The 12,178-nt window shown below is 36.9% G+C and overlaps 1 protein-coding gene across 1 annotated transcript in view; it reads left to right on the forward strand.

The window, feature by feature from the left end:
- The window catches only part of PLEKHA7 (pleckstrin homology domain containing A7), a 146,838-nt gene that overhangs the window by 133,069 nt on the left and 1,591 nt on the right, over positions 1 to 12,178 (forward strand). The window contains exons 22-27 of the mRNA XM_053945841.1: positions 135 to 214; positions 612 to 812; positions 3,917 to 4,069; positions 6,586 to 6,719; positions 7,548 to 7,690; positions 10,901 to 11,009. Coding sequence (XP_053801816.1) covers positions 135 to 214; positions 612 to 812; positions 3,917 to 4,069; positions 6,586 to 6,719; positions 7,548 to 7,690; positions 10,901 to 10,998 — 809 coding nt within the window. The 3' untranslated portion in view covers positions 10,999 to 11,009. The remainder of the gene's footprint in view (positions 1 to 134; positions 215 to 611; positions 813 to 3,916; positions 4,070 to 6,585; positions 6,720 to 7,547; positions 7,691 to 10,900; positions 11,010 to 12,178) is intronic.

A 12,178-nucleotide genomic window follows, 5' to 3' on the forward strand; every position in this document is an offset into this window, starting at 1 on the left:
CAAAATGTGTGCACAACTGTGCATTCAACCAGAATGCCACGGAAACAGTATAATAAAATTTAAAAAAACAAACTGATACTTGTCTTATTTTGTCTGCCATATGATTTTAAGGCATTCTCTTTTTCCTTATAAAGGTTTGTCTGGATCAACTTCCAGATTGCACCAGTCATCTACCATTTCATCGTTTGCAACACTTCGAATGGATAGGTCCAAGGTAAGTTTTAAATAAACTACTGAAGGGAAATGTCTGAACTGCTTGAAATAGTTAAGCCCAGAGTATACTTTGTGTAGCAGGAAGTGGGATTGCAGTAGCCTGGGAGAGGAGCAAGAGCTGTGATCTACTGAAGTGTGCAATTCTTCATGTTCTTAAATGAACTGGAAAACAGACAAACAACTTACTGCATTTCAAATATATTTATAAAACAAGGTTTAGAACTAAAAATCAGCACTACTAATAGGAAATACAGAGTTGAGAGAGTATATACAAAGAAATCCAAAGTTAATAGAATAAAATTTAGTAAGGAGATAGGGGAAGGAGTTCATTTTTTTTGTATACTTCTTATAAAGTATTAATTACAACATGTGTTTTTTGTGCCTTGTGACTTCTCCAGGAGAGACCAAAGAGTGCCTTGGAACGTTTATACTCTGGAGACCACCAAAGAGGCAAGATGAGTGCAGAGGAGCAGCTAGAAAGAATGAAGAGACATCAGAAGGCATTAGTGCGGGAACGCAAGAGGACTCTTAGTCAAGGAGAAAGGCAGCCTGTTTCATCTCGCTCTTTCATCAGGCCCGTGTCTGCAGATGTCGGCTCAGTATGTTAGATATGCCTTAAAAGGACTAAACTAAAAATATCTTTGGATTCCCACCCCCCCTGCCCCCCCCGGCAAGCACTTTCACTTGAGTGTGTGTGATGCTTCTAGTCCAATTAAATTAGTGTTCTGTGGTATCAAATCTGTTCGGAGAGAGTGAGGAACAGATGATATTTTTTACTCGTAGTTAAATGAAGCAGGTTCAGCAGGTAAGTTGGTCAGAGGTTAGTGATGAGTGGAGATGCCAGTATATTGGGGTGATTTCAGAGCCATGATTTTTTTTTTTCCCCTTGGAATTGTATTTAGAAAATGACAGAAGCTCGTACAGTTTTAAAACTGCTTCGTAATGGAATGGGCCTTTTAGAATGTTGTTTCTCACCATGGGTGTTTTTCCTTTTAATTCATAAATTAGCCTGCAAGATAGTCGGTGGTAATATCAGACCAAGGTGGTGTGTGTTTGTTCTTTTTTAAAAAGATGGTAAATGGATAATCAGTTTTAAAATCTAATCATGCTGATTAGGAATTTATGTGAGAGCTAATGTGTTCTAATTGATACAAATTCTTCTTTAAATCTCAAAATGTAGAATATACTAATAAGGCTCAAACTTAGGCTGCTAAAGAAAAGTATTTTTGTTGCTTTCTGAAAGTAAATGCTGTGCAGATGAGAAGTTTATAATGATACATTTTGGATACTAACCAAAGCAATTCTGATTGGTGAAGTTACCCAGTTGCTCACTTGGTGCTAAACCAGGATTGTACTGTAATTGCACTTATGCTGTGGTCTTTTAATTTAATTTTTTATTTGGTCCACTAGAGCTTTAGAATGATTACCTTGTTTTACCTAATTCATTGCACAAGATCTCTTGCTTTTAAATTTGTCACTCATCATACCTAATGCCTTTTTTTTTTTTGTTTGTTTGCTTGTTTTTAATTTGCAGAATTTTGTAGCTACTTTAAAATTTCTAACTGGACTACTCAATTTTTACCAGGCTTAATTGCATTTAGTACATGTGTGTCAATTGCTGGCATTGAAAAACCTTTATAATCAGCTTTTCATTCCCACTGTTCTGTAGCACTAATTTGCAGCCAGTTATTTGTATTTACTTTCCCAGTAAATACAACTGCACTGCTTGGAGATATTCATCTGTTTTGTCTTCTGTTTTGCAATCACACATTTTTTTAAAAACAGTGCATAATGTTTGGGAATTGTAGTAGTATAGTTGTTACACTGTTTCTTTCATACTTTAATTGGAAGAAATAAATCTGAGCTTCTTATGTTTTCTGACTCACATTATATACACAAGTTGAATTGAAGTGCTTTCATAACACTTGTTATTAACATTTGTGGCAAACTATTTATTTATAAATTTGGGTGCCATCTTGGTCTTTTTCTTGATGTAAAGAATTAAAATAGAGTTTTTCAGCCCTAGTAGTGTTTTGTAGAGGTCATCTCTTGTACCTATGGGGCTTTGATATGCAAAAGCATGTTTGATAGCACAATTACTTACAGCATTACAATTATTTAGCAGCCACAATGGCAAACAGTTAAATGTATAATTGAAGTGCTGCTCAGTGTGTAACATTTGCTTTAAACATACATTGTATGTGTAATTCTAATTTTTAATTGGTCAGCTCCCAAGTGTAGGATGACATTTTAAGTATTGATCACAGTACATGAAGTCATTTGTTATATACAATGTCTTTTTAATGTAAAAGTTGCAACATCAAAGCCAATAAAAGTACTGCTTCATAAGAATGGTTTGATGTTTTTCTTACCTATTACATAACAACAACTTGAAAATGATAATGTGTATTTAAAATATACTATCTCAATCAGGCCTGGTTTGAATTTGAGTAGAAGGATGAGTTTGGAGTACTCATATGAGAAAATCTTCTTTTCTCTGTTGAATTCTGAAATGTATTAATTTTTGAGATACAATTGCCTCTTACCTACTTAACTTTTTAATATACATGGAAGATAGTTCTCTTCTGAGTGAATACTGAGAGCTTGTGCATGAATAGGTTTCAATTAGATTCAATTCAATTCATTAGGGACCTAATGAAGTCTAAGGACTTCATGTGGAGTTCAAACTTCATCCAAAACAAGCCAAAGATTTGTACCAGAAATACTGGAGATATTTTTAAGAAACATAAAAGTGGCCCGTTCTCCTGTTGATTCCCTCAAAACCTTGAGGAGATAATTTTGTTGTTGTTTTTGTCCCTGCTTTTAATCTCATGTATGGTAAAGTTGTTCAGATCTACTGGATGGAATGATGCTACAACTGAACTTTACTTTTTGAACGAAAAGGTATTGGTAGTGTCCTTAATTGTGAGTTTATATGTAACTGTATTGTGTGTAGCTGTGTAGGGACTATTGTGCAGTGACTTTGGGTATTCTATATTATGCAGCTTAGTTTAAATATGCTTCATTTAAATATCAATAAATATGTAATAGTTCTGATTTATATTGCTAAATATTTACATTTTAAAGACTGTGTGGAAGACTTCTGCACGTAGCTAGACTCTGCTTTTAATAAAGTCTGAAGAGCTTAAAAGTCAATTTTTTTTTTAAATTCAAGACAAGTTAACGCTAATACACAATATATTATCAACTTTAACAGTAGATATTATTCTAAAAAGATACATAAAATTTTCAAGTTGTGATTCTCGACTTGCACTGTAAATAGCCTTTCTGTGTAGCCATCCAGAGCCACACAGCACTGACTCTTTACAATGCCAAGGACTACTCTGCCAGCCTGTAAGCTCACTGGTAGCGACACCTGTGATTCCAAAGGTGTTGTTCCTTGTGTATCTGATTCCATGTTAATTAGCAAATGTAAAATTGGGATTAATAAATTTCTTAGACTCTAATACTGTTGAACACATAAAATTAAAGAATACTCTGAATTCCTCACAGCGCAGCTAGAGATCAAAACTCCCACTCTTATGTACCATGAAATGCAGTTTTCTTTCTGTTGTCGCTTCAGGGGTTTGCCCCGCTGATTCTTTCAGCAGTGTAGCTTTTGCTGCAGTAGTAATGTACGTTGCTGTGTGGTGAGTTTGACAGTTTGGTTGAATGCTGTTAATTGTTTTGTATCTATTACCAGTGGAAACGAGAGCAAGAATTTGATTTGCAGTTACTTGAGAGGGCAATTTGTGGAGAAGACAAGGATGAAAATGAATGGTTAAAAGTTCAGCCAGTTGCAGTGACAGAGACAGACCTGGAGCCTCAAGACTATGATTTAGATATCAGCAGAGAGGTAACACTCACAATCTTTTGCCTCCTATTCTCTGTCCCAAAACATTAACCTTTCTAAGATTTAGGCAGTGAATTCTCATCTTTTCTTTTGAAACTTAGCTGGAACTAAAAGGAGTCTTTTGGGCACTGAAAATTTATGACCTGGCACCTTTGTAAGATTTGTGTTCATACTGTGTTTTAGCAGAAAGAAGAAATTGAAAAGTTGGCTCTGCTCTTTTAAATGTATATCTCAGGCTTTATAAAGGGCAGAATGATTAAGTTAGAGAAAGTTCTGTAAATTGGGAAAAAAAAAAGACGAGAAGACAACATACTGAGTATTTAAAAATGAGAAGCAGGAATGAAGGACAAATTCGTTCCCCAAAGCTACGTTACTGCTTTTCATGCTGACTGGCAAATGATGATAGAGAAGGTTTATTTGGGCTTGAACAGAAAACATATTTCTGTCAGCTTTTAGAGTGACTTGGTGGTCCTGGGCCCACCACTGAGGTCTTTGCTCAGCTCCAGTAACGGAGGAAATGTCAGTTTGAAATGCGATTGAGCCATCTGGTGGGAAGGAGAGAACACAGCAAGTGGAAAGGTTTCAGGGGGTACCTTGTGCTGTGTTAAATGCCATGGGAGATGGCAAACAAGTAAAACTATTCATGATAATTAGACTAGTAAGCACCTGTACTCTTCTGAAAGCTGTTGGCAGAGTATCATTTTGCAGAGATATTTGTAAATGTATTTTACTCTGTGAGTTATCTGTTGAATTCTATGAATGAATTTATCTTTCAATTAATCTTTGTATAATTTTACAGAAAATACAGTGCTTCTGTAAACTTCAGAAACAGAAAATAACTTACGTTCTTCTGCCTTTCCTTGTTACACTCTGCTATTAATTTTTCTTTTCCAGGAGACCTCCGGGGCTGTGGGAATCACTTTGTAGTTCCTTTAAGCCTTGAATAGAAGACATTTTTGCTCATAGGCATTTCTGTCCTGCTTCAGAGTAACTGAAGTAGGTCTGAAGCTCTGAGTGTAATGCTTCTTTCTCAGTTTGCCCAGGTTAGAATCATACATTTATGTTGGAAGGGATCTTAAAGATGATCTAATTCCAGCCTCCTGCCAGGGGCAGGGACACCTTCCACTGAACCAGAGCTCCATCCAACCTGGCCTTGTTGTCCTTCTCCATTTCTTGTGGCCATTCCCTTCACCTGGCAGGCACTTCTGTGTGCACTTCCCTCTGTGCCTCAGAAGGAAACGTACTCAGTTCTATCTTTGAGGAAATCCATCTACTGTTACGATGATTAATGGGTTTGTTATTCTGAAAGTGACAGGATGAGCTAATGTGGGTTAGGTACTGTATGGAGATAGAGATACACATTAAAAGAAAAAGTGTATATATGTCTATATCTAGACCTCCAGAGAGGAGCTGGATTCAACACTAGGGAAGTGTAGTGGAAAAATTAGGATTTTTCAGAAAGCATTGGCTTTGCATTTCCTGAGAAGGAAGTCTAAAAACTTGAGGCTGCGATTTTAATATGGTTGAGCGTGCCAGTGTGTGCTCCTGGCATGAGATTTTCTGTGAATTACTCAGTCTAAGCACTGGGGGTTAGGTCAGGCCACTTTATATAATCCATTGAATTAGTGTGAACCGAGGTGAGTGGTGAAAAAATTAAGGATTATTTTCATTGGAAACTTTAAATTTTAAAAACTCATTGCCTCATGCGTGTTTTAACAAAATTCCAATAGGAAGAAGAAAAAAAAATAGTTCTCCTTTATTTGATTTCCATTTATTCACACATCCACTATTTTTGTTTTCAAAAGCAGTCTGTTCTGTACTATAAGAATTGATTTTCAAAGTTTGTAAATTTTATTTTCATTGGGAGGAGTGAAAAGTTCCCACAAAGTAATTTACCCTAGCAAAAAAAATTGTTTCTAGCTTTTGTGCAGTCATATTAAAATTTGCAGTCTACAGAATTAATTTATGCAATGTGTTTTTGCAATCACACAGTGTAGTATGTTTTTGTTTGTCTTTTTCCCCCTCTGCTGCTCACAGAAGATTATCCAGTCTCAAAAGAATGACACCCTGGGTTAAAACTTTCAGGGATCTTTCCTTTCAGATGTAGGAAGTTCTGGCTGGCATGACACAAATATCATGACACTGATATCTCAGGTTGTCCAATCAATCTCTGAGTGGTTGCTTCTTTCTACTGTAAGAGCTTTAGGCAGTGTCCTATTTTGGGCTCTAAGCCTGAGCTGAAGAAGGGTTTTCTGTTGATTCTGATTTCTTCTGTAATCCCTTTAAATATTTGTTCAATCTATCTTCTGAAGTAAAAAGAATCAGAGGGAACACTGTTGAAAGGGCATCAGCTATATATACAGAAGAAGTGTTTAATGTTAGGTACATGTACTGACTGTGAAAATCCATGCTTTATTCTTTTTTCACTGTGTTCTCCCATTGAGGAGGATTTATCTCCATTTCTTTTAAGTCTTTGTTATTGAAAACTCGATGCTTTCTTTCTTTCTTTCTTTCTACAGTTGTCAAAACCTGAGAAGGTTGTAATTCCAGAACGTTATGTTGAACTGGAGCCAGAGGAGCCTCTTTCTACAGAAGAACTGGCGGCAAGGCAGCGTAAAGCAGAAAAGATAAAGAATATTCTTACTAAATCAAGGTTAGGTTTTAGGGTTTTTTCCAAATCTTACACAGGGGCTCATGTTAAACATTGAGAACTAACATCATACAACAGCCTTTATTTCTGTTTCCTGAATGCAACTTGTAGCTTTGAGAAAATGCACTCAGAATTTATATGGCATACGTAGAATTGCTTTTTAAAACAAGGTAGAAGACATACTGATGAATTTTGTATATGTCCATTTTCTTGTTTAGAGAGTCCTAAAACAGTAGTAAGTCCTTAACAAACAACTTGTAGATGAGAGTGAGGAGGAAGGAAAGGCACAAAGCTGGCAAAAAGCAGAAGAGAAGTCAGCATGAGAGTAAGTTTGTTGTGGCCAGAGAGATGGAGTTGTGAAACAACACTTTTGGCTATTTACAGCTAACAGAGTCAGCTGAAACATTCAATTTCCAGAATTTGATACGTCAGGTACCTGCTCTCTCTTTGGAAGGGGTATAACCTGAGGACCACCAGGTTTTTCCTTTTCCTCTGAGCATGAGCAAGGAATTTTCCTAACAACTTCAAATAAATAGCACTTCTGTAGTGCTTTCATTTCAGCACATTAAACATATTTCTAAAAAAGGGCTTCCAGATGTTCTTAAGGTTATGCAAGAATTGTGACTGAATGTGTAGTGGCTGTGTCATTTTTCCTTGTGTGCTGTAGGCATTTGCATACCGCACCAACCCTGTTTTAAAGAGCTGCAATAAAATATGGAGCTTGATAGATGAGATCTGAAAACTGCTGTCTGAATCCAAGCTCGTTCTTATCTGCATGGTGGATTCTTTATGTTTGCAAATGTTAATGTTGTTTTTCACTCTCCCCCCCAGTATGCACAATCTGCAGCCTACTGTTGCCCAGGACAAACACAACTCGATTGATTTAGATTCACAGCTGCAGGAGCAGGAGCGCATCATTACCATTTCATATGCTCTGGCTTCTGAAGCCTCTCAGAGGAGCAAGGAGGTAGCAGGTAATGCTTAGTTATTTACAAATAACAGCTATTCCTTTCCAGCTTCTCAAGTTGTGTGGGGCTGTTGCTGAACTCCTGGCATAAGAGAAAGTTTTAGTCATTCATATTCAAAATAGTGAAAAGTGTGTGTAGGTAACAAATGGAGAGGGGCTAATGATTTACATTGAGTATTTGGCCTCCAGTAGACAGGGTAAAGGAGGCAAAATACTATGATCAGTAAGTTCAGAACTTGGAAAATTGTTCTAACTAATAGTGCTAAAAAAATTAGCATTTTAATTCTCTATAATTATATTAAATCAAATATTTCTATGTTCATTTTTTGAAAGTAAATTGATCTGTGACTTCAAAAAAATCAAGGAAAGAGGATTTAAATTTTTTTTTTAAAGAGAAATATCCCCTGGTCCAGTGATGGAGATGAGGCTAGAATCATTTGCAGCTTGAGCTGTGTGACAACAGGCTGAAAAAGACCTTGTAAAATGGGGATGGGCATGTCTGGTGACCAGGATGAGAGGTCAGAGCAAGACAGCTGTGCAGGAATTCTGCTTGATGCCTGGAAATTAATGGATCCTTTGCAATATGTTGCTAAAAAAATGATAATTTCACTCTTGATTGCTTTATAGTTGAAATAAGTAAGAAATGTCAAGAGATTTGTATCACACAGTAATCCATGCAGCAGCGATTTCCCCAAGTGTCTGACTGGCCATTTATAACTGGCACCATTCACTGTTCCAGTGGAGAATGGAAATAATGGAAACTTTGACTATGATGGAGAAAAAATACGCACATTTCTCATCCAAAGTTGTCAGTTTAAACTTATGGCTCTTGCCACAGCAGCCCTTGAGACCTTCCCATTAAAGACAGATTATTCCAGCATCGGGATGCGTAACGTGCATCTGCAGTGAGAGTGTTGATTGAATGTGGCTGTACACTCAGGGGTGCAGTGCCAGCTGAACCTGAGGGCAATGGCATTTGAGGGGATGGAATACATTTCCAAGATAGGAATCTTGAGACTTCAGAGAGTTTCTGTGGGTAATTTAACTGACTGAGGAGACCAGACGTTATAAAGCTAAACCAAACAAACAAAAAAACAGAATTGTAAAATCATGGGACCAGTTCAGGTGTAACCTTGTGGCCCTTCAGGCCATTGGTGTATCAACAGGGCTTTTCCACATGCACTTTGGTCCCAGTTCTAGTGACCAGAACCTTGTAACAGCTTCCTTTGGTTATGGAATGGGAATGTTTTTCATTAGGTATGAGCCAGTGGAGCATTTTGCCACTTGAGTTCTAGCTTCTGCTGGGAAAAGGTCACACATCTGGGCTAAGATCAGCCCAGATGAACACAGCCAGCACCTGATACTATTCTTCTGTGTCACTACAACAAGAGCAGAGTGCCTGCCCTACTCAGAGGTCTTCTTGGGGCCAATTAAGTTACTTCTGGGTGTGCCATAACTTGTCGTAACTCTACGGGGTGTGCCATAACTTGTAGTAACTCTACAGTACTGAAATAGGTTTGATTTTTTTTTTAATGTTGTGTAGTGAATTTAGTATACATTTCATTACTATAAGTTTTTTTATTTATATATTTTAATTTTTTTAGATATATGTAACCACAAAAATCTTAATTCTTGAGTTTTCCTCAAAGAGGGTATTAAAGTGTGTATTGGCTCTGAAATGTTTAAATGCTGCTTCAAAAAATATGCAGTCAGTTGTGAGATAAGTTTTGGTTTAATTTTCTTTGCGAAGCAGAGCAGCTGCCTCCTTTGTCTTTCAGACACTTAAAGAAACCCCTAACACAGTAGCCAAAGACTAAAGTTTTTAAGGAATTCCAAACTTGTATGTTTGTGCACAGCTTTTGTTGCCACATTTGTATCTCAAAAACTCACTTCTTGAAACATGTCTTGCTTTGATTTCAATTATTTCTTACTCCTTTAAAAGTAAACACCTTCCATGGTATTCTCAAAAAAAAAAGAAAAAAAAAAAAAAAAAAAAAAACAAAAAAAAAAAAACACCACCAAACCAGAGTGATTTGGCTTTAATAGAAAATCTACAAACCAGAAAATAATTTATATTTTTTAGTTATGGCCTATTTTCTGATGAACTAAGGTAATTAAAAAGAAAAGCATTTGATACTTTGCACAGCTGATTTTACATTCTCATTTAGTCTCATATTACAGATTCCTTCACGTTCTTATTTTTGTACTTTGATTTTTGAAAGTATGGGTTATTGTTTGCTCCTTGGTGATGCAGCTGACCACATCTGAAAATCCGAAACTAATTATGTAGATTGTTTTACAAAGACTTGTTTATGAAAAAGACTGTGAAGCTTAACTTCGTCCATTTTTCAAGAGTGAGCAATTATGTTAGAATATTATGCTAATATAGATCTTTTAAGATAAGTTGTACATTTATCTAATCTTAGCATTTTAGAGTTTCCTCTTTTCCTAATAAAAAATCAACCTTTTGAGTGGAAATCATGCCAAGAATCTGGAAGATTAAAGTCAAGTACAAGAGTGTTAAGAAGTCTTTTCCTATGTTGTGTGCTTTGGCCCTCCAAAACGTGAAAGCAGAATTTTAGATCGAGTTTCAATTTCTTCAATTTCTTCAATTTTATGATTATTGTCCTCTAATACTATACCATTACTCTGGTTTATAAACAAGGATAGTTTTAATCATTGTATTCTTTATCCTGTATTTTCAAGCTGAGTTGTGAAAATGTATTTACTGTATCATCCACTGCACTAAGCAAAATGTTATATGTATGTGTAATTTTGTAAACATTATTTTTCTATATATTATTTCGGTTTCTGTTCACTGGCATATAACAAAGGAAATGTTGAAAACCTGTACAGCCTCAGTGAAGTCTGGAAATCGAGTTAGAAAATATAGGTGCTGGTCCAGAGCTTCAAAAGCTTTAAAAGCAGGGCTGATGAGAGTATGTCAGTGTTGTGTGCCTTCATAATGTTCCGGTGAAATTTCATCTTAAGATTGGTTGTCCATATTCTCATGCAAATAGGAATCTTTATTTGTTTAATTGATGCAAGGAGTAGAAAAAAGCAGCAGGTAGAAATGTTGTTTACCTTGTGTTCCATGTGACTAAAACAGTGTAGCACCTCATTCATTGCTAATCAGGTGGTAGAAAATTCAGGTGACTCCATTTATGATGTGAATGTTTGATTGTGCAGCCTAATTCCTCTGTGTGATCCCTTCTAGCTCAGCAGTTGACCTATCCACCCAAAGCACCCTCACCTTCTGTACCACAGCCACCTCACTCCCCCTTAAGCAATGGATTTCACTACACATTTGTTTAAACACCTTCCAAGTAAGAACTAACTGCTCTTAGTGTGTCTGGTTTGCCATCGAGCCTGTGCTGTGGCTTGCTACATTTTAACTTCTTTACTAAACCGAGATTCCATCCGAATGAAAGCATGCAGCTACCTTTTCAGGAACCTTTTGTCCTTGTAAACATTGCTTCTAATGAGCTAACACGTGGGCTGGTGAAGTGTTTGGTTAAGTGCTGTCGCTCTGCAGGTGAGGTGCTTCCTCAGTCCTACTGTGGTGAAGGGAGGAGACATCTGTGCTCTGGGTAACAGGGGGCCAGGTTTTCAGCAGCCTTCTGTACTCTGGTGGCTGCTCAGGGTGTACAAAGAGAGAATCCAAAGTGCACCCTTGTACAAGCAGGGGCTTCCTTTGTGGGCTGCTATCCTACATATGAGCTGGCATCGAAGTCTTAGCTGAGGTGAGCTGAAAATTTGGCCCTTTGTAACTAATTCTGCAGTGTTGTGTTTGACTTTGATCCTGCCTTTCATTGGATCATGTTAATAGAAGACTGGGTTTCTCTCTGATTAGGTTATATTGCCACTTCAAGTATTGAAATTGTGATAATTTTGTTGTCCTTACAAAGAAACATCTCTATTTGTATCTCTTCTCAGTAGGATTTGCAGAGATTTCCCTGTTTGAAATTGGAAGTAGTAAAAGGTGTAAATATTGTATGCAAGTGCTGAGTGTGCCCCTAGTTAAGACACTTGCTATGCATCCATATTTTCCTTTTATATTATTCTTACCTTTCTGATTTTCTTTGGCTTAATTTTATTGCCTGAAATTGAACACGAAGATAAAGCAGAGATGAAGTAGTAAAGAGTGTTGCTTGAGTAACTCAAATAATTATGCAGTGCCAGAGACTTGAGCAGGGGCCTGGGGCTGACCTTCAGAGGTCTCTTCCTACCCCAACCACTCTGTGGTTGCAGACTGACTTAAAAACATGTCTAGCACATGTCTGTACAAATATATACACATAGATATACAGTTACAGATATATATTTATATAAAGCTACGTTTTCTTCAGAAAAAGAAAGTAGCTGTGATGTGCTGGGGACACAGGAGCTTGAGCATCAGTGGCATTATGAGATAATTGTTGGCTTAACGTGTCTGTATGAATTGTTCCTTCTGTCAAACTACAAAAGGCTTAAAAAAGGAAAACTTCCCAGCAAT

Source organism: Vidua chalybeata, chromosome 6 (assembly GCF_026979565.1).
Source record: "Vidua chalybeata isolate OUT-0048 chromosome 6, bVidCha1 merged haplotype, whole genome shotgun sequence".
In the NCBI taxonomy this organism is placed as follows: domain Eukaryota; kingdom Metazoa; phylum Chordata; class Aves; order Passeriformes; family Viduidae; genus Vidua; species Vidua chalybeata.